General features: G+C 40.0%; 1 protein-coding gene across 1 annotated transcript in view; it reads right to left on the bottom strand.

Moving 5' to 3' along the window:
• The window catches only part of LOC122800290 (vasodilator stimulated phosphoprotein), a 1,035,406-nt gene that overhangs the window by 137,960 nt on the left and 875,439 nt on the right, over positions 1–22,007 (bottom strand). The window contains exons 12-13 of the mRNA XM_044073000.1: positions 640–682; positions 137–202 (exon numbers count right to left, since the gene is read on the bottom strand). Of these exons, the coding sequence (XP_043928935.1) occupies positions 137–202; positions 640–682 (109 nt within the window). The remainder of the gene's footprint in view (positions 1–136; positions 203–639; positions 683–22,007) is intronic.

Genomic DNA, 22,007 nt, shown 5'->3' with positions numbered 1-22,007 from the left:
ACAGTGTTAGCTCTCCTGGCACTGGCAGCTGTCACGGTTTTTACTGCCCAATCCCAGGATTACTGCTTTACTACAGCTGCTTAAGCTAAAGCTCCCTTGCTGTAGCCACTACAACACATGGCAAATCAAACAGTACCTAGGAAAAGTCATGCTAGCCGAGGAGGGACTTGTCGATTCAATACTTTTTGCGACTGTATTACTCCTAAAGAAAACAAACAAAAAATACAAATTTCTGTAATACACACCAAAGTAATAATCTCACTTCTTGAACCTGACACTTCTTAACCTCACAAATTCCATTTGTCTTATTCAAACCTGTGTGAAGGACAAAAGATATTCTCCAACATAAACTGCTACAAACACCGTCAGGAACCAATGTACCAGCTTAACTGAAAATGGAGCACTACAGATTCTCAACTTTTGCACTGCTTGCCACAGCACAAAAAAGTCTGAAATTCTAAAAGGAGGGTACTGGTACAAATACTAACACATTAAAAGTGCACAAACCTGTCACTGCAATGGCTGATTTATCCTGGTACTGGAATTTTAAATTAAAAATGTTACAAACTTAGCATCACGTGATTCACTTGCCAAGGACATGCACACAAGAAATACTCAAACTGCTAGAGGATACCTTACCTAGGCAGAGTAGTAGATTTTTCCCATGGTCGCTTGACTGATTCTGTAAAGGACAGAGAAAACAAAAATTAATTCAATAATCATCTGCATTTTAAGGATGAAAATTTCTGAACAGGTACATCCATGCACACTTCTTAGCCTCAATACTCACTATAGTCAATAACTCTGAATTGTAGATAACTACATCAGGACTAGCTTTTCATTTGAGTCAGTTATACAAGAGGTTCACTAACGGTATTTTACCAGTCACAGAATTTCTAACCTTCTGTACATAACTGTCAGACATGCAATAATGGGATCCAGAGTTTACTAAAGCTCAGCATATTAACCACATTCCCCCCACCCTATATAAGTGGAAATTATAGTTGTGTAAGAACTTAACAAAAAGGCAGATATTAGAGTATGTTCACTTCTACAGTACTGCTGACTCCTGGAACTTCTGTCACAGAGCACCCATTGTCCGGCCATCAACTTTCTGACATGATAAATGCCTTCCCATGTGGGCATCACAATACCTGCGTTATATCAAGGGCTTCCAACTGTATCATCATGGGTACTTTTTTGTTTCTACAAGTACCAGGAACCATAACCATACAGGCACCAAATGCTTCCAGGGATGAAAGACCAACAAAGAGCCCTGAAAACTTTTTCTCCAACCTCAAACAAAACCAAAGGAGAGTGTGTGCCTTGTAAAGATAGGAGAAAGGGTAGGTGGGACAAAAATATTACTGGATACCCCCCAACTTCAGGATGCTAGCAGGTATGAGTCAGAAGGGTACAGGAAGAGAAATACTACTGGAACAGTGAACGCACTCTTACATATACAATTATGGCAAGTTCCTAGACAACTGTACTATGTTCTTCATATTTTTCACTGCTCCAGTAGCATTAAGATAACCCAAAGCTCACAGAGTTTGGAAATAAACTGTGGACAGATGACCAGGTAGCTGCTTCCAATATGGCCTGCCTGCTGACCTTTCTAAGGAAAGCTGGGTTAGTGGTCGTTATTCTAACAGAATGTGCCCTAACATGCCCACGGCCTGGTACAGTTTTTCCATGGAAACCGTACCAGAGTCACTGGAGAGGGTCTGTTTTGACACAGACCTAGCCTTTGCAAAGGCTATTAATAGCTGGTCTCCTTCACTTCTTTAGTTTTCCCTTGGTATAAACCTATCTTTATGAAATGGCTTATGATGGTGTGGGGTGACTGTTCACTTTAAATCTCTATAGGTAATATTTACCTATTTATTCAACTTATTATTTAGTAGTCTATGCTAATGGCATTTTAGGCTAAAATACATAAAGTTGGAGATGAATCTCAGTTGCTGGCCTGATTAAGAGAAACTTGTGTCACCACTATGGATATGAAAGTTAGTTTGGTGTGGAAGGTTACCTATTCCTTGTGGACGCTGAGGAAGTGCTATGTGCACATAATGGCCTGAAACTCACATTCTTCTGCCTGAAGTTATTGCCACTACTAGGAAGGCAGTTTTCCAGGTCAAGTATTTGACAGGTGCTGCAACTGGTGGCTCAAATGGTGGTAATGACAACTTTTCCAATAGGTAGATTAGGGTCCCCAAACAGGAGAGATTTCCTCCTGGATGACCTCAAATTCAAGGACCATTAAGGAACTTCTACCTGCACATTCAAAGCAGCACAAGATAAGCCTGATCTGTGAACCATGGACACTGCAGAATGGTTTGGGTCCAAAGTCTACACCTGGCACCAAAGGAAGAATATTTCCCATTTTATTAGAGATGATTTACTTGCATTTACTTAGTTTCTTGCTTTTCTCATAACTGAAAGCACATCCCTGGTAAACATGTGCCTAAAGGGGAGAGTGTTAAACCATCCACATGGTCAGCCTTAAGGTCTTCAGGTGATGTATAGAAGTGAACCTCTGCTCTGGGATAACAGGTCCATACAGCATGGCAGTGTTACAGACAGTGCTGCCTCAGTCAAGAGTAGAAATTTTGGCCTGTCTTTTTGTATTTTCTGAATCACTCTGAGGAGATTAGGGATGGGATAAAAAATAAACTTTTCTGGCATGGATAAGATACCCTGAAAGTAGCCTTACCAGAGATGTAACAAGGGATAAAGCCCTGACTATGGTCCAGGAGACCTAATTTCGACTAGCATCTTGGAAGCTTAATGACGTATACTTGGAGGTTTGGGGTAGGTCCAACTATCTCAGGCTATCTTTAATAGCACAAATCACAGCAGTGGGCAGGGACAAAGTTAAAAAGTGGGGGGATGGTGCAGAAGCAAAGTGAGCCCTTGTCAGTCATGCAAGCTGACAGAGGCATGGGTGCCCACATTTCCATCCAATGGTAAGGATAAGGCCCTTTAAACAAAAATATGCACTCATCGCCAAGATTCTGGTGATAGCACCAAACTCCATTATGTTTCCCTTGATGACAACCCTTCTGAATGGCTCTCTTTCTCTACGATATCTGAGGGGAACTCATCCCCCCTAAAAGGAAGGATTGGCTCAAGTCTGAAAGTAGTGGCTGGATGACTGGCAGGTTGAGGGCTGGAAGCACATGGGGGGGGGGGGGGGGATTCCCTGAGGGCCAGACCAGATTACTGGACAAAATACCAAGCTTCCTTTGTCAACCTAGAGAAAAGATAAGAGTGAGCTGCCTTCTGCTTGTTGACATAACACAAATCTTGCATATCTGAAATAAGGATGTTTCCTTACTTGCCAGATATATTTGGATGCTTTTACAGTCAAAACTATAATCATCATCTCTCTCTCTGTAATGTTCTTGTGCTTTTCATCTCAGAGTAGTAGCCCAAGTACCTTGAATTATTAGTTTCTCTGAGTGGACCTCCCCCTAGGCTACACCCCAGTATCTGTAGTCTGTTTCGGTGTCCAGGCCTTGCATAAAAGGGACCAGATGATTAGGATTCTTTTGTCACATCTTTCCTAAGAGCGCCTTGATGCAAGGCAGTAGGCATGCTTGCTCCATCATACTGCATTTTGTTTTTCCAAGTGAAGTTTTGTCAAGGGGATCATCAGGACTAAAGGTATCATCCAACTTCTGGTGAAAATATGACTCTGGTTCTGCATGGAATTAAAGTACATAATCAAAACATACCCTCTACCATCAGAAAGAATGCCTTTGTCAGGTGGAACTGGACCAGCCGAGTATAGTTAACTATAATTTGAGATGGTTCAGAGAATCCCACAATGCTGAATCAGGCCAGCATAAACTGCACAGTCATCTGCATCTTTTTTGTGTGGGGGCCTGAATAAGACGGCCCTACAGGTAAAGAGGGATGTGAATGCCCTTGAACAAACAGTATGCATTTATGGAAAACAAGTATTTTATAAACACTCCAGATGTAGTAGATGAAAAAATGGAAAGGAGGTAAATTTGGTAATGGGCCTTCTCAGGTAATGCCTGTGCATTTTTGGCTATGGATACGTGAAGATATGAGGGAAGAAAGATATTAGGGCCTTCAATGTTAGCATTTTGAACTCTGGCACTAAGAATTTTGATTAGGTTTGTTAAATCTAATACAGGTCTCTAATACAGGTCTCCACAGACCATCTTTTCTTGGGACAAGGAACAATCTTTAGTAGAACCCTACGTGTCTTCCTCCTGGTGATGTACTCTAAGGCCCCCATGACACAGACGCTCCAATACTAATGAACTGATAAGCTGCCTTTGTTCTCTGGGTACTAACAGAATGCCTGAGAACATTTTTATTTTTTTATGGGAGAGTCTGTATACTGGTTTGCAATACAGTGGAAGGCAAGAGCTTTCTTGAATAACAGCACTTCCCTTGAACTGTCTCGGTTGTACAGGCCCTGGTCAATGTCTCATTTTTTCCCCCCTGAATTTGCCTTTATTTCCCTTAGGCTGCTTTCCTCCTGAGTGACATTGCCAGAGGCGTTCGTATAAGTAGACATCCAGTATGGAGACTGCAGTAGCACTTCAATGGACATGACATCCTTAAACCCAGAGGGGATTCCAGACTCAAACACTGGCTCCTAGTTCCACGGTTGCTTCTGTTTATGTTTTTAGGTGAGAAAAATCAGTCAGGCTGAGAGCCTTGCATATGGTGCACAACCTTTTCTGATTCAAGCAGCAGCCATTTCTTTCCATTTGGCTTTCAGATTGAAGGTCTCACAGTTGTGGCAAGAAGGGATGATATGTTCTATACTCAAAGTTAGCAGTGATTATAAAAGTCTCAGTAATTATTTATTTTTGAGTGGTGCAAGAGATACAGTTGATTACTTCACATACAGACATCCTTGGACCCCTGACAATTAGTAACATACAAGAAAGAGTAGGGATAATGGCTACTAAAGCATCTAGGTAGGAAGCAGACAGGCCTAAAATAATTTCCCAACAGGGCACTTATCTAAAATCTGGAAGTTGCACAGAACTGAGGATGGCAACACTTAATACTCGCATCAACTACAGACTTTCGTTTCTTGAATCCAGGTGAAAGGGCATCCACCTGGCTAAAAGGGAGGGGGGTTAAACTTCTGGAAGTCGGACTGAAAGACAGCTTTCTGGGTCTAAAGTCCCAAAAGTTAGCAATATTGCAACAGGGAACAATTATAATATATGACAGTTTTCTGTTTTTTGCATGGGACTCTATCCCCAAAGCTCACAGTGTGGAATAACCCAGTAAAATCCACAATGTGGGGACAGAGACCTCAGACTCCCAGCATCCATAATACTATCTCCGAACTGCACCATGATGCAAGGAAAATAAACATTTTTCCCTTTCCCCAAAGTGGTTGTGACCTCTGAAGCAGAATATTTAGAAACAAGGGGACATGAAGGCACAGCCACCAAGTGGGAGGGGGGCTGTTAAGGAAGCCACAGACCTATAAATTCACTTGCATTAATATTGAATAAAATGTAAAATACTGCAACATCTACTGAATGTCAAACACTGCCTGTGGCAGACTATGTGCATTTCATTAAAGTTCAGTATAACAAAGAAGACTTCCCAATGGTGCACATCACATTATCCAGACACAAAAGATGACTGTTCAAATAAAGACAGAAAATAAGAAGCAACTATCTTTAAGTGAGAAACATACATGACAAGGTATCAAAAGTGGTTCTATCTGCATATACTACTGCAAATAACACTGCAGTACATAAACTAACACAACTCCTCAAATCTTAACAATGGCTTACCCTTGGAGAAAGCTCCTAAACTGCCAACAATGATCTTCCAAATTTAATGTAATTTCAGGTAAAAAGAAATGAAATGCTGAGAGTAGTGCAACTGGTACACAATGATATCAGCAATTAACAATGGAAATCTAAATCACCTATTTAAAATGTAATGCAAACCTCCAAAGAGAAAAAGACCAAGGCCTAGATTCAATAAAGTCTACACTAAGTGTACACAATATGTATTCAAGAAAATTCCTCAGATTTTTTGTGTGCTTTCTATTCACTCAAAGATTATACTAAGTGTACATGTAGTCTACACTTTGTGGTACCCTTTACAAGTCTCTGTTAACATCTAAACCTGCAAAAAAAATCAGTAGGAAAATTAAAATTAGGAGGAAGAAAGTGCGAGTTATGTCTATTTTGTCTGTTCACTCAGAACAGTGTACACTTAGTGTTGGTGTTACTGAATCCCAGGGCAAAGCTGACATTTACCGTAATGTAACAATTTATAAACAAATGGTTTTATCAACCTTCTGGTACAGTACCTATCATACAACATAGCTCTGACCACCACCCTAGCTACTGGAAGACCATCTGTGGAGGGTGTGACTAAGCTTATTTGAGGATAGTGTGTCGGGAAAGACAAAAGTACAGTTGTGTAAGTAAACTTAACATAACAGTAGGTGTTTAATTGAGCACTGCTGTAGCAGCCTAATCTATATGGGTTATATCCTGCAAGGCACCTTCCAGCTTGAGTTGAGTCGACTAAAACACAGGTTTTGAGAGCCAAGACTTTTACGGTTTTCATGCCAACTGACAGAGGGAGGATGAGCCTTGAATGGATGTTGCTAGGAACAAAAAACAAATGTCCACACAGAGGCATAAAAACGCACCAAAAATTAGGGGAGGGGGTGGAGGGAGTGGCTACTGCAGCAGTGATCATTCAAACATCTATTGTTACAGCAAGCTTACTTATACAACTGTACCATCTTTTTATATTGATTACTGCTGCAGTAGCCTAAGCTATATGGGTAAGATTACTATAGCTTAAAACAACAGAGTAGTGGAAAGAGAAGGTTCCAGGAGCCCCTGGAGAAAGGTCCTAAAAAGTCTGACCTAGACCTGGAGAAGGAATCCAGCTTCTGGTGCTCTGCAAAAGTATATACAAAGTTGCTGCTTCTAGAATACTTAAGAGTCCAATCAATTGCACCCTGTCACTCTGCCTTTTTGGAAAATGAGAGAAGGTTGATTCACAATAAGAGCTTGCAAATTGGACAGTCTTCTTGCAGAGGTCAGAACAACCAGTAAAACTGTTTTCCACTTTAAGAACCTCAAGTCAGCCAGATTAGCTATCTCAATGGGAGCAAGTATTAGCTTCTCTAACAAAATTAAGATCTTCAATGGCAAACACCGTACTGCAGTAAAAAGTAAAACTGCTTTCAATAAAACAATACAATAAATATAAATAACATTAAACATATCATGATATTCATTTGGAAGTCTAAATTTGTAGTTTATTTAGTATTATGCGGTTTGCGTCTTGCGTCAGGCATTCTACATAGGTAGAACTGTTCGGAGTTTTTATTTCAGAATTTAGGAGCATTAGAGAGCAGTTGAAAAATTGGATTTGACCAATGCTTTGGCAAGGCATGTTGCAGTACATCATAAAAATATGAAAGTTGAATTCAAATTTTCTATAACAGATCAAGTTGCTAATTATGCTAGAAGATGACATGCAGAAGATGATTTAAACTGGAAAGAATACTGGTGGCAAGTAAGACTGAATATGGGTGCAGATCCGGGTATGAATGACTGAGAAAACTTCAAAGTAGTTTTGAATAGGAAAGGGTTAAAGCACTGATGGTGTCATGTGATATGTTTAACATTATTTAAATGAGCTGAAGTTTGTTATACAACCAGGTCTGATGGAGTTCCATGTGAATGAAAGTGCTTACCGGTTGTATTTTAACTATTAAAAGTTTGGATATTGTTTTATTGAAAGCCGTTTTTATTTTTATTTTTACTACAGTAGGGTGTTTGTCATTGAAGATTTAGATTTTGAGTGGACTGTATGGCTTTTTTGAATGGCAATCCTCTTTCTCAGCCAAATATTTTAATGCAACAGAATTCAAGTTTTCTGGTTATTCACTCCGATTTTACCCTAAACAATACTCCTAATAATACATTACTTGACAATGGGAGTGGTGTCAGAGAGAAAACTGGACAAGATAAATCACCTAAAGAGGCATGTTCCATAACTGCTTCAGGCTTGGGAGTGATTCCAAAAGAACTAATAATACAATGGAAAATAAGGTACAGAAAGACTATCGTTTTCAAGCTAAGTTGCTGAATGACTTTCATACTAATCCAGCCAATCCGCTTGTTGAAGAGAGACGAGCCCCTATGTTGAGCCAATCAAATGGTGGGTTTGACTTTAAGTGAATTTAATACTTGAGAAAATAAAAATAAAAAAAGATTGCAATGGGGCATACTTTTTTTTTGAAGCCTCTGTCAGCTAAGTGTGTACCTAGAGGGCTAAGGGTCCATAATATGCCAGTAGGTGAACATCTTTCGAGTGAATTGCTCAATGCGTAGAAAGAGCTAAATGAAAAAGTGTAGGGTTGCAGTACGTACAATTACTTTTAGAAGATGCAAAGAATAAACTGACTAATCTTAATGAGAGTGTTGTAATTTCATACAACTCTCTCAAAGAAAAGGTTTTGCTTCCTAATTTTAATTCCAGGATGGAAAGGGTACAGGACAAACCTAATAGGGAGAATGAAGTACAGTGGAAATGGAAGCTGAAAAAGTTCCACCGAGATGAAGATTATCTAAGGGGTGAAGTTGCATGTGAATGAAAGAGCTTACTGGTTGTATTTTAACTATTAAAAGTCTGGATACTGTTTTATTGAAAGACATTTTTCTTTTTATAAAATTAAGATCCCAAGGAGGTGCCACCAGTTTTCTTGGTGAAACCAGAGCAACACTAGCCCTGAATGGCTGCAGGTTATGTTGTTAGCACCAACTAGGAAACCTTTTCCATTAATATATGACGGGCTTTTTTGTCTCCACTAGTACTCGCTGCATGCCCTCAGTAAAGAGGTGTCTAGAAGGTATCAAGACCCTATCATCCAGGCAGTCAAGTGAAGTTGTTCAAGGCTTAGGATGTACCAATCACCCCTTACTTTGTGCAAATAAATCCAGTCTGTGAGAAAACTTGTGGTAATTGCCCCCAGAAAATTTTAAGAATGGAGAAAGTACAGTTGTGTACTTACCATAAATGTAGATGTTCAAGTGTATTCATTGTTGCAGTCATTACATCTGGGTTATCTGCCTGCAGGGAGCCCTCAGCCAGCCAGAATACCAGAGTCTTGGATTCCCACGTCGGATGCTGTCTCCTCTTCCATGACCCGACGGTCAGGTGTATAAAAAGATGCAGCCAATGCCATTACATCAGTTTATCTTGCCCCAGACGTCAGGTGCCCCCCATAATGGGAAGCAATTATATGTTAGGTTACACCACTAACAAAAAGCAAATAAACCAGAAAGCTTATATACACCAAAGAAGAAAGGTATAGCCAAGAGAAGTCAGGGGGCTGGAGGGAGGGTAACCAGGACTGCAACAGTGAATACACTCGAACATCTACATTTATGGTAAGTGTACACAACTGTACTACGTTCTTCATGTTTCACTGCTGCAGTCATTACATTTGGGTTGATTCCCAAAGCTAAGGAAGGGAGGAGGAAGTTAAGCATTAGGCCCAGCTATTAAGCCCTGCAAAACTGCAGTGGCAAAACCAGCTCTGGATTTAGAAAAAATAGGCATGTGGTAATGCTTGGTGAAGGTATGTACAGAGTTCTGTGTAGCAGCTTCTAGGATGTCCCTGGTAGGGACTCCACTGAGAAAGGCTGTAGAGGTAGATGCAACCCTGGTGGAATGTGATCTAATTCCCTGTGGGGTAAGTTTTCCATGGTGCTTATAGCAGAAATGAATGCAATAGGCTATTCATTTAGAAATGGTTTGCTTTGAAATGACCTTCCCCCTCTGCCCCTGCAGCAAAGCCATCTAGCAGCTGTTCAGATTTTCTGAGAGGCTTAGTCCTGTCTAATAAAATCTAAGTAGTCTGTGCACATCCAAAGAGTGCAGTATTCTCTCTCTCTTGTTTTGTGGATTCGGGAAAAAAGTAGGCATATGAATGGACTGACTTAGGGCCATACTAGACACCACCTTGGGCATAAAGGAAGGATTGGTCCCAAGGGAAACCCTGTCTGCATGGAAGATAATGAAGGGCTCCACTGCCATAAGGGCCTGTAATTCACACCCTCTTCTAGCTGAAGTGATGGCTAGAAGGAAGGCTGTTTTCCAAGAAAGGAATTTCAACTCTGCAGTAGCAGCTGGTTCAAATGAAGGGAGAGTGAGCTTTTCCAATACAAAGTTAAGATCCCAGGCTGGAGTAGGGGCTTGCCTGGGGAGTCTTAAATTTTAGCCCCTCTGAGTGGGTGAGAGAAGACGGGTGGTTCAGTATTATAATTTGCTGAAATGGCAGAGGCATGAATTTTGATAGACGAGAAGGATAGGCCTTTGTGGAGCATTTCTGTTAAGTACTGAAGGATATGAGGTAAGCTCGGCACCGTAGTGCCCCATCCCCTGAGTCTGGCTCCAGTAACCGTATCTTTTCCACATTTCAACATAGGATTTTCTAGTACTAGTTCTCCTTGCTTCCAAAATGACATCTAGCACCTGCTTACTGAGGGATGCTATTGGAGAGTTCAAGGAATTAGCCAGGCTGCAAGGTTCAGGGTTTGAAGCTGAGGGTACAGAATCTGGTCCACCTGCTGGGACAGCAGGGAAGGTGTCTGAGGTAGGTGCCATGGATCCAGCAGTACCATACTGCACAAGAGAGGGAAGCATTGCTGGCAAGGCCAGTCTGTTGCAATCAGTATTGTCCTTGGTTTGTCGTGTTTGATCTTCAGCAGAACCTTCGAGAGGAGAGGCAGAGGGGGTAAGGCATAAACTGAAAGGCTTTCCCAGGTAAAGGACAGGGCATCCACTTTCCAAGCTTGACTGTGGAGAGTTCTTGTGCAAAATTTGCCCAATTGGTAGTTCTGAGGGGATGCAAACAGTTCCATCTCTGGAGTCCCCCATTTTTTCCTCAAGAGGGTGAATATCTTTGGTTCCAGTTTCCATTCGTGAGGGTCCATGAGATTTCTGCTTAGGTCATCTGCCCACAGCTTGCCTGGCAGGAATTGAGCTTGTAGGTGCACTTGGTAGCTCACAGCTGTGTTCCACAGAGCCATGGCTAGTCTGCAGAGAGGGTACGAGTGGGTTCTCCTTTGCTTGTTTATGTACCACATAACTGTGGTGTTGTCTGTCTTTACCAATAATTGCCCTGGAAGAATGTGGTCTTTGAAGGCTGTCAGGGAATTCTGTACAGCTAACATTTCTTTTTAGTTGATATGCAGGTGCATTTGACTCTGGTTCCATTTGCCCTGAATGCACCACCCTGCCAAGTGAGCCTCTCATGCACAGTCTGATGCATCTGTAGTCAGAGTTTGGGCAGCAGGGGGTAGATTGAAAGGAAGCCCCTTGTTTAGGTGGCAGGCCTCTGCCCACCAAAGGAACTCTGTCTTTATACAAGGAATGATAGGAATCATTGTCTCCAGGTCCTGAGAATGTTGACACCATAGGCTTTTTAGATACCACTGTAGTTTCCTCATATGCAGTCTTGCATATGGAATTAGTAGAATGCAAGAGGCCATGAACCCCAGGGCTTGCAGGATTGTCCTTGCAGACAGCTGGGTCTTTGGGGCCAGTAGTATGCAGTAAGCTGTCAAATAAACTTGTTTTTCTGGCGTGAGGTACGCCATCTGGGAAGTTGTGTTCAAGCTTGCTTCCAGGAATACAATTTGTTGGCAGGGTACTAGATGAGATTTCTTTTCGTTTATGGCGTACCCCAGTGAGGTTAGAAGTTTCTTTACAAATGCCAGATGTTTTAATAGCATGTCCTGGCTTTCTGCCTGAATTACACAATCATCCCGGTATGGGTATATTTGAATGTTTCTCTGCCTGCAAAATGCAATGGCTGGAGCTAGACACTTTGTGAATACCCTGGGTGCAGTAGACAAGCCAAAGGGCTGTGCAGAGAACTGATAGTGCATGGAGCCTGCTGTGAAGCATAGGTATTTACTGCAAGATTCCCTTATTGGAATGTGCAGGTAAGCTTCCTTGAAGTCTAAGGTTGCCAACCAGGCATCTTTGCCTAGCATAGGAAGCAGCTGTTGAAGTGTTAGCATTTTGAATTTTGGGATCACTAAAAAGGTGTTTAGAATAGAAACGTCCAGAATAGAATGCCGGGAGCGGTCTTTTCTGGATACCAGGAAGAGTCTTGAGTAAAAACCTTGTCCCCTTTCTTCTGCTGGGACAGGCTGAATAGTACTGATACTTAGAGGAGAGAGAATTGGCTGTTGAGCCTCTACCCACTGATTTGGGGGTAGGTCTGGACAACAGTTTGGGGATGGTAAGTTGTGGAGTGGAATCTGTATCCTTGGCATAATATATTTAAAACCCATTTGTCCTGGGTAATGAGTTCCCAGTTTTTTGCATGCAGGCCAATCTTTCCCCCTAAGGGAGCAGGCAGTTGAGCAGGGCTTGGAAGGTTTAAGGTTAAGTCACTGTGACATTTTTCCATAGGGGGGTGTCTTACTACTACCAGCTTTGGAAGTGGGAGCCCTCCACTGCTTAGGCCTGTATGTGCCTTGAGACTGTAGCCTAGGTGGTCTGCTGTTCCTGGGTTTGGACTGAGAAGGCCTGGAAGGGACTGGAAAGGACCAATTCTTAGAAGGCCAATGCCTACTAAATCTGGAAGGCTGTACTTGCAGGAAATCTTTAACAATTTGCATAGATTTAGCTTTTTCCTCCATCTTTTTAAGGACTTCTGCTTTGTTGCCAAATGGGCAGTCTTGGTTTAAGGAAGCATTCAGTAATTTAGCTTTAACATGATCTGGCAAGTATTGCTCCTTAAGTCAAGCATGCCTTCTAAGTACAGACCCTGTGACAGCAGCCCTGCAAGATGCTTCTAAAAAGTCAAAACCACATTGCAAAGTATGTTTACCAACTTGTTCAGCAGAATGCATTAAATCCTGTAATTCTTTATGTACAGCACAGTCAGGAATCAACATCATTTCCTGTTTACGTAGTCCCATAATATGCTAATACTTTAACATATGAAACTGGCAGTTTAAGGCCCTAATGGCCAAAGCAGCATAAGTGTATACCTTCTTACCCCATCTGTCCAAGGCCCTGGAATCTCTATCAGAGGGGGTAGGGTTTTTGGCAGTGGTAGCCTTAATGCCTTTAGGTCCATGGGAAATGGTCTCTGGGTCCGCAGTAGGATTCTTGAAGAGGAACTTGAGAGAGTCAGGTACTCTAATACCAGTCAGGTTTTCTGGGAACTGGAGGTAAAGTGTCTGGGGCCAGGCTGGATTCCAAGAAGGCATCATCTACAATGTCCAGGACAGGAGGGATAGCTAAAGGCCTTTGTTGAGGGAGCAGTAAGAATTCCCTAAGCCTCTTTTTGGAGCTTTCCCAGCAGAAATGCTCCCTAAGAGTGTGCAAGGCTTTTACCAAAAGAAAAATCTTCTGGAGGGGAAAGCAGAAGGAATGGAATCCTCTGCATCAGAATCCTCATAGGTAGATAAGGGCAAATCCTGGTAATCAGAAGAAACAGAAATTTCAGACTCCTGATCAGAAGAATCAGAAGGAAAATCAGTTCTAGGACTCTGAGGGGGAAGGCTGATTTCCCCTAATTAAAGTGATAAGGTCTTCAGCCATTCTTATTTTTTTAGGCAGATGGGCCTGACCATGCGGTTTGGACGTTGGTTTTCTTGGCATGGGTCGAGTTTTTGGCCTTGAAGAAGATGATGGCGTTAGTTTGAAATGCAAGTCTGTAGGCCTGAATACACCCTCAGAAGCCGGTGCCTGCTCAGCGGTTCCGGACCCATCCAAGGTAGAGACATCCGCAGGTTCCATAGTCGAAGAAGCATCTCGCAGCATACCGGACTCCGAATGGGTCTCGGCAGAGGCCTGTGAATCTGAAGTAGCGTGTATCAGGGGCTGCGAAAGCGCTTCACTGAGTACCGGCGAACTGGTGACTAGCTTAGCGGAAGCGTAGGTCGGCAGATTTGGACCTATGCGGTCTGTGTCCGTCTTTATCTTTACGCTTTTTCGGAATATCGGTAGTCGGATGGCTTACCGACGACATTTCTGGATAGTTAAACAGAGTACCAAAATAATTTTCTGCAAAACTGGACAGACGAATAGTTAGGGGGATGAATAAAGCATAAAACCGACAGAGAGACGTCGTGGTCTGGGCCTAAGCAAGAAATGCAATAAAAATTAAAATCTTTATGAGGTATTTGCTTTCCACAGGTAAGGCAATTGTTAACTTTTACTAACATCAGTTTAAGAGCAAGAAAAAGGATCCCAATGGGGTACTTAGCTTTTTTGAAGACTTCGCTTCTGAAACTCCAAAAGGAAAATTTCAGGAGTCGGCCAACCAGCACTTGCGAACTGCTTCTGCTTCGGGCACCGTTTGGCACGAAAGACTGATGTAAAAGCATTGTGTGCATGTTTTATACCCCTGATGACCTGACATCATGGAAGAGGAGAAAGTATCCGACGTGGGAATCCAAGACTCTGGTATTCAGGCCGGCTGAGAGCTACCTGCAGGCAGATAAATCCAAATGTAATGACTGCAACAGTGAAACACGAAGAACATCCATTGTTGCCTGTCTCAGAAGTGAGTCGCCACAATGATCCTTAGTGGATTCCTTTTGAATCTTCAGATGTACACTAGATATCTGTGTAAAGGGTAGAAAAGCATACATGAACATTTCTGACTGAGGAAATGAAAATGCATCTGTCTTCAAGGCAATATTGCATAGAGTCCTGGAGCAGAATTTTACCAGCTGATTGCTCAAGCAGAAGGCAAAAAATTCTACTTGAGGAATTCCTCACAGAAGGGTCAAATCTTGGAAGAACCACTGATCTAGTTTCCTACTGAGTCAGCCTTTGTCCTGCTTAGCTCATCTGCCACACAATTTTGCTCTGCTGGAATGTAAGATGCCTGCAGGGTGCGACTATGCTGTAAAGCTATTCCAAGCTAACACTGTTAAGTCTGTATAGCGAGCAAGCTCTCCCCCTTGCTTAAGTACCATATCACTGTGCTACTGTCAAGCATATCTCTCATATTTATGAGCTTGTGTCTGTTTTTGATACCCCAGTTAACCTTGCACATTTTTCCGCTTTGACACTGTTCCCCAAACAAGTCCAAGGCACCTGTGGTAACTTCTTGCTTTGCAACATGAGTGAAAAACAGGATAACTGGAATCATGGGCATTTGGTGTTTCCACCTAATTTCTCTTCTCAGAAACCCCAGAACTGGACTCAAGACACAATGGGTGCTGGTGAGAGGAACAAAGACAGAATTCAGATATCACTGCATCTTTCTCATGTGGAGTCTTGCCACAGGTATCATGAGAAGCTCGGATATGTGACCTAGAAACTTTTTTTTTTAAACTAGAAACATCTCTATTAAAATTATCCCTTATGACGTAGGCAATTTATATTGACATAAAAGAAAACAAACCATACTGACATATTTTCAGTTGCAAACATTGTCACTTTTAGCTAACCAGTTACTGTCAAACATTACAAGGTTCACTCAATTTTTGCCTTCCCTTAAACCTCATTCCTCCTCCAAAACACTGTTCTGCATGTATTGTTCCCACATTTCTCTTTTTTCTATGTAATTTGCTCCTATCCATGTTTAAAGTTCTCACTTCTAGTTGTTTTCTCTTTTACTATATTCACTACTTCTGGTACAGTTAGTTTATAATTTGATTTCTACTTTCTTGTAATTTTTTTTTTCGATAGCCACCAGAATAAAACTCAGCAAGCCCTTACCATGTCAGGACAATTCATATTCTGCATCACAGATCAAAAACAAAATTTCCTTAGTTACACCAATTTGTTCTCCAAGAATTTCGGGTACAGTAATCCTACAGGGAATTTTTGAAGTCTGCCAACTTATTACACTCCCAAAAATTATGCTCCCAATTATCTTTCTTCCCCATCACACCTCTAACATTTGCAATCTACCTGAAGAAAAATTCTTTGGAGTCTTCTTGGGATAATAAAAATACGCAAACATTTCCAAGCAAAGATCCTAAATCTTCTAGACTTTGTTGGGATACCTGGAAGCCATACATATATCCCAGCTTGTGGAAGTAAAACCAACTGACCATATCCCTCTTTTTCCTCCTGTCCTACACCACCTGCTTTCTCAGAGGCTAACAGAAACAGCTCCTCCTTTCCCCAAGGGGAAGAGGTTTTTATTCAAGAATGTTTCTGGTGCAAAAGAAAGAAACTGCCTAGAGATCAGTCTGGGACCTTTCTTTCCTAAACCAGTTTGTTATTGCTTTCTCTTTTCAATCTCTTATCCCTTTTCATCATTTGAGTTTTTTGGTAACTTAAAAGATGCTTATTACATTCTTACCATTACCAATCCAGACTTCAGACGTTTAAGGTTGTGTGTGTCTTGGTCACACTGTCAGTTCTCTGCCTTACGCTTTGGGCTATATCCACTGTTCCAAGTGTGTTCACAAGGTGTCTAGCTCTAGTTGTAGTCCATTGCAGGCTAGAAGGTGTCCACGTTTTCATACGTTGATGATTTGCTCATTTTTGTCGAGCAAAGTGTCAGAAATCTCTCACTTGGCTTTCTCAGTGCACTACTACTCTACAGGTTTCCTGTTTCCATCAAAGCAAAACTGTGTACCAGAAAAGATGAACAGGATCTCCTATGCAGGCTGGGATTCCAAGAGAACATTCAAAAAATCTTTTTCACTCCATCTTACAGGATTGTCTCTGCTAGACACTTTGGTAAAATAGCTTTTCTTCCTCAGCAAAAATACATCTATATTTAGATCTATTTTGGGGGTTCCATTCAGACTTGGGTCTCATAGAAACTTCCAAGACAGCTGCACCCTGAGTAACAGCTTAATTTCAGCTCAACAAAAGAGTCCCAGTCCAGAAAAATGAAACCAGTAATCCAAAACTGGACAGTGAAAGGCACAGTCTGAAGGCTGGTAAAACAAATTTAATGCCACAAGAGGAAATGATACATGCGTTTTAGTCTAAGAAACCCTCAGACTTCTTCAGAACAGTCAATAAGATGCCATATAATATGAGCAATTTATACATTCATCAAGTAAATGAATTAATGAGCAATCAAACACTAAAAGGCACAAGTATAAAAACATACTAAAATATGTTAGAATATAAAAAAATGAGAACATGCTAATAAAAATGGGAATGAAATTCATTACTAAAAAAATCTTATGATTTCCTACACTAATACTGATGGAATAATATAAATCCTGAACAAAGTTAACTTAAATATCAATTGTAAAACACTATTGGATTATCATTGCAAATTAATAAATCGTGAACATGAATAAGTTTAATGTCACAAACTAGTTGAATGTCAAAAACTGACTGTATTTGATACAGAACTATAAATTCTAAAATGTAAACAATGTATAATTAACATAGTCAAAAATGTTCAATGTTAAAAAAGTATGTAAATATACAAAATATCAGAAGACATATGTATAAAAAATCAAAATATAAAATGTATATACACATAAATTATAATTTAGCTGCCCTTTTAGCTGCTTGTTTTGAAAAATATTTTTTTTATTTTTTGAGGGTGAATTTTATCGCCAGGAATCCAGAGTAGCCATGGGGGCCTGTTGTGCCCCCAACTTTTGCAGACATCATTGTATCTGTATGGGAGCACAAATTTGTTCATACTTGTGTTTATTCCCAGTATGGGAATTTCTACTCAAGGTTCCTGGATGATATTTGTATTTTTTGGTTGGGTGGTGATGTTCTTTTGAAAGAATTTATCTCCTACCTTAACCAAACTGATTTTTTTCAGGTTTACCTATCAAACTGATGTTACCTATCTTCATTATTCAGATGTTTCAATACACAAAAACCAACAATTGCTTTATATCTACTGTATTTAGAAAGCCTACTTTCTCCAATACCTATATTAGTTTAAACAGCACACATCCATTTCCTCAGAAAAAATATTGTCAAAGGACAATTTGTGCGTATTTGCCGTATGACCTCTGATGACCTTAATTATCTTGCTGAATGTGCAGTGTTAAAGCACATGTTTCTAGAACGAGGCTACCCTATCGCACTTATTAATTCTGTTCAGGCAGAGGTTACACAAGGAAGAAAAACCCTTTACAACCCTATCTTAGGTATGGGTGGGGGCTTTTCTAACATAGTTGAAGACCTTCAGTGAGAATGGTTACAACAGGGCATTTTTGTCACTAACGTCAGTGCCAATGCACATCAAATCAAGAACATTGTGTTGAGACAATGGGATAGATTTTCAGACATTACTGATTTACCTAATTTGAAAGGTAAACCTATTAAACTGGTGTTTAGGAAGGGACAAAACATCAAAAGTATACTTGAATTGGTTAGACATGATGACGTTTTTGCTCATAGAAGGAAATGCACTTTTAAATGCGGAGCATGTAACCGATGTTCTTTTATTTCCAACAAAGAACAGGTTGTTTTATCACGTAGACAAAGAACTCCATCAGCTAAAACTTATACCAGCTGTAATTCCCAGGGCCTGGTTTATTTAGTTACCTGTGGTAATTGTGACAGTTTCTATGTTGGTAAAACCAAGAGGCAGCTCTAACGCAGAATATATGAATACATGAGCAAACGCAATGCTAACAATGTACTGTATAAACATTCTTTATTATGTACTAATGCTAAATTTTCTTTTGTGATGGAAACTGTACCCAAAGAATTGAGAGGGGTGCCCTGAGAATACAGGTTGGAATATAGAGACACCTATTGGCAGTTATTTTTGGAATCCAACAAACCCCCTGGTCTCAATGACCACATTTCATTGGTACCTTTACTTAAATTGAGGGCAGCTAAATTATAATGTGTGTATATACATTTTATATTTTGATTTTTTTATACATATATGTCTTCTGATATTTTGTACATGGACGTACTTTTTTTTACCATTGAACATTTTTGACTATGTTAATTATATATTGTTTACATTTTAGAATTTATAGTTCTGTATCACAGTTTTTGACATTCAACTAGCCTTTTAGTGTTTGATTGCTCATTAATTCATTTGATGAATGTATAAATTGCTCATATGATATGGCGTCTTATTGACTGTTCTGAAGAAGTCTGAGGGTTTTCTTAGACGAAAACGCATGTATCATTTCCACTTGTGGCATTAAAATTTGTTTTACCAGCCTTCAGTTTTGTGCCTTTCACTGTCCAGTTTTTGGATTATTAATTTCAGCTCTCCCAATGTGAAAATAAACTCAGAAAAGACAGCCAGTGATTTTGTCTTTTTGGGCAAGTATTAGTAACTGGCCAGTAAATGGACGAATGCCTGTATGCCAACAAAAGAGAAATTCAGAGAACCAAAAAGAAAACCAATCGCAAAAGCTGAGGAGAAAACAGTGGCTGGGAAGAATCCTGCAGCTGTTCAGCAAAAAGCAGTTCAAGGTCCAGCTTTGGTACAGGACTTCCAGTAATCTACAGGAAAAATGAAATCAAATTTGCTCAAAACTGATTAAAATAAATGAAACCCTGAATGAGTATCAACTCAATGGAAAAAGCTTTAAACATATATTTACATGAGCTGATAAAACTGCAAAAATCAGAGGTCAATATGATGAAAAGGCCGACTGAGTATGGAACTGCTCAAGAAGGGATGTATCCAAAAATGGTAGAATTAGAGGACAGAGCACTTAGGGAAAACCTGAGCTTTTCTACTGTACCAAAGAAACTGGAAGGAACAGACTATTAATTTTATGAAATCAGAAATAAGCAACTGTATTGGCATTCCACAGCAGTTAATGGAAAGGACACATTGTGTGTATGCTCCACACTTGGCCATGAAAAAGCAACCCACACTTTTAATAGTAAAGACACAATCCACCCTGCAGAAAAAGTTGATTCTGAAAAAAAAAACTGTGGCAAAAGGACAAAGTACTAAAAGTGGGAGACAGTAAAGTGCTTGTGGAAAATTATTACTCGCTGTACACCACGCAGAAGAGGAGCTAATTTATTTGAGCAATCAGGGAATGTTGATTAGCAGGTGAGAGATTCAAGGTGATGTATCCAGCCATTTTCAGAATATTTTTTTTCATGGAGAGTTAAAATAATTTTTGATGGAGAACATGTTGAGGAAAATCTAAAGTTTATCCAACAAAAGATGAGCTATCAAACAGAAGGGGATTCTGTTTCTTATTCTTCTGATAATAAAGCCCATAGAGAAACTATGCCAGTGAAACACTTTCCAATATTCCAAATGAAAATGCTTGAGAGAAGAAAAAAGCGTAGGAGTTAATTAGAAGAACCAGGAGTATGTTGGAAATGAACCAGAGACTGGACTTGGGAGACGGACATTGACAGGAAGAAAAATCAGAAACTTTTGAAACTGAATAAATGTATTCTTACACTTGTGAAATATGAAGGAACAAGAAAACTGGAAATATTGGATTATTTTTAACTTTGTTAAAGTTGTAGGCATACGAGGCATACAACACAACACAAGGCATATGGCATTAATACTTGGAACATTTAGAAGATGGAAAAGGAAGGAGAGAGTCAAGTAAAAATTTTTTGTTCTTAACAGTATTTTTACAATAAATGACATATTGCATGCTATAAAGTAAAGCTTTTTTAATTATTTTTGTGTGCAATAGGGATGTTAAAGTAAACAGATGCCCCTATTTTTTCCTTCTTTCTTTCTCTTTCTTGTTCAGTTTTAAGAAATATAGGCACTGCAATGTAAAAACAGAAGAAAGCCTGGACAAAAGAGCATGATACAAAAAAAATTAATATGCTTTTTTCTTACTTTTACATAAGACTATGACTAGATCAAGGCCCTTGGCTTGATTTAATAATAACTTTTAAGGGGAAGCAAATAAAACAATAAATATAATGAAAAACATTCCTCTGGGAAATAAATGATCACAGTGCAATATGAAAAGCAACTGTGTATCGTTCTCAAGTTTCTATGGAGACAATCTGATAGGGGAGTCACTAGAAACAGAATACAGTCTTTCAGTGGCTATGAAATGCTGTTTCTGAAAGCATTTGTGCTGTTTTCTGCATCTGGGAGATGAATAAAGATAAAACAAAAACAGACAACACTTAGTGGAAGTAGACGCACAGGGTGCACAATGCATCTTGGTATGGATAATAGGTTAATTCAACCTTGGGAGTTTGGCTGTCAGTCTGGGACAATTTTTCCTATCAGGAGGGTTATTACTGGAAGATGTGCATTAGTATTACGTTAACAGGTTCTGGTGGTGGTCTGGGGGGGGGGGGGGTTGGTTGAGGGTTTTTATTAAAACAAACTCTTGTGAGATGCAACAAAGGTTCAAATGAATATAACATGAAAAACTGTATAAAAGATCAACCTACCAAACATTAGTGTACGTTTGTAATACAAAAGCTAAAACTAGACATTAAAAAGCTGTTATACACAACAAGTGGGAATAACTTATCAAAATGACACTTTCCATGTTATCTTTAAATGACATACATATATATTATACATATATACACACAAACACACAACGAGTAGTGAACACATCTGGACAGAAGAGACTATGTGAATTTGATAAAGAAATGAATTCAGGATGATTATTCAGAGGAATATCTGGGACGAGTAAAAAGATGCCAAAACTGATAGATATGGATCAATGTGGCTTTGTGGAGGTAAGCCACACATTTAATATTAACAGAACAATGATGATCCACAGGGAAAGAGGATTTAAGAAAATACCATTGCTGTTGGTGGGTCTTGAGGCAGAAAAAGCATGTGACACAGTAAGCTGGGAATTTATGAGTAGGGCAATTGAAGCATTTGCATTCCCTGATAAATTTATAAGGTTTATTAGGAGGATATAGAAGATATCAGAGGTGGAAATTAAAGTGTGTGTGTGTGTGTGTGTGTGTGGGGGGGTCCTCTCTCAAGTTTTGCACTGAACAAGTTGCAGCCTCCAAAATTTCCTTGGTAGGTACTCCTCTGAGAAAGGCTGTTGAAATGGCAGTTGCCCTGGTGGAATGTGGCCTAATGTTAT

The sequence above is a fragment of the Protopterus annectens genome, chromosome 1.part0 (assembly GCF_019279795.1).
Source record: "Protopterus annectens isolate FY-2018-M chromosome 1.part0, PAN1.0, whole genome shotgun sequence".
Lineage (NCBI taxonomy): Eukaryota > Metazoa > Chordata > Ceratodontiformes > Protopteridae > Protopterus > Protopterus annectens.
This window is presented reverse-complemented; position numbering and strand designations above follow the sequence as displayed.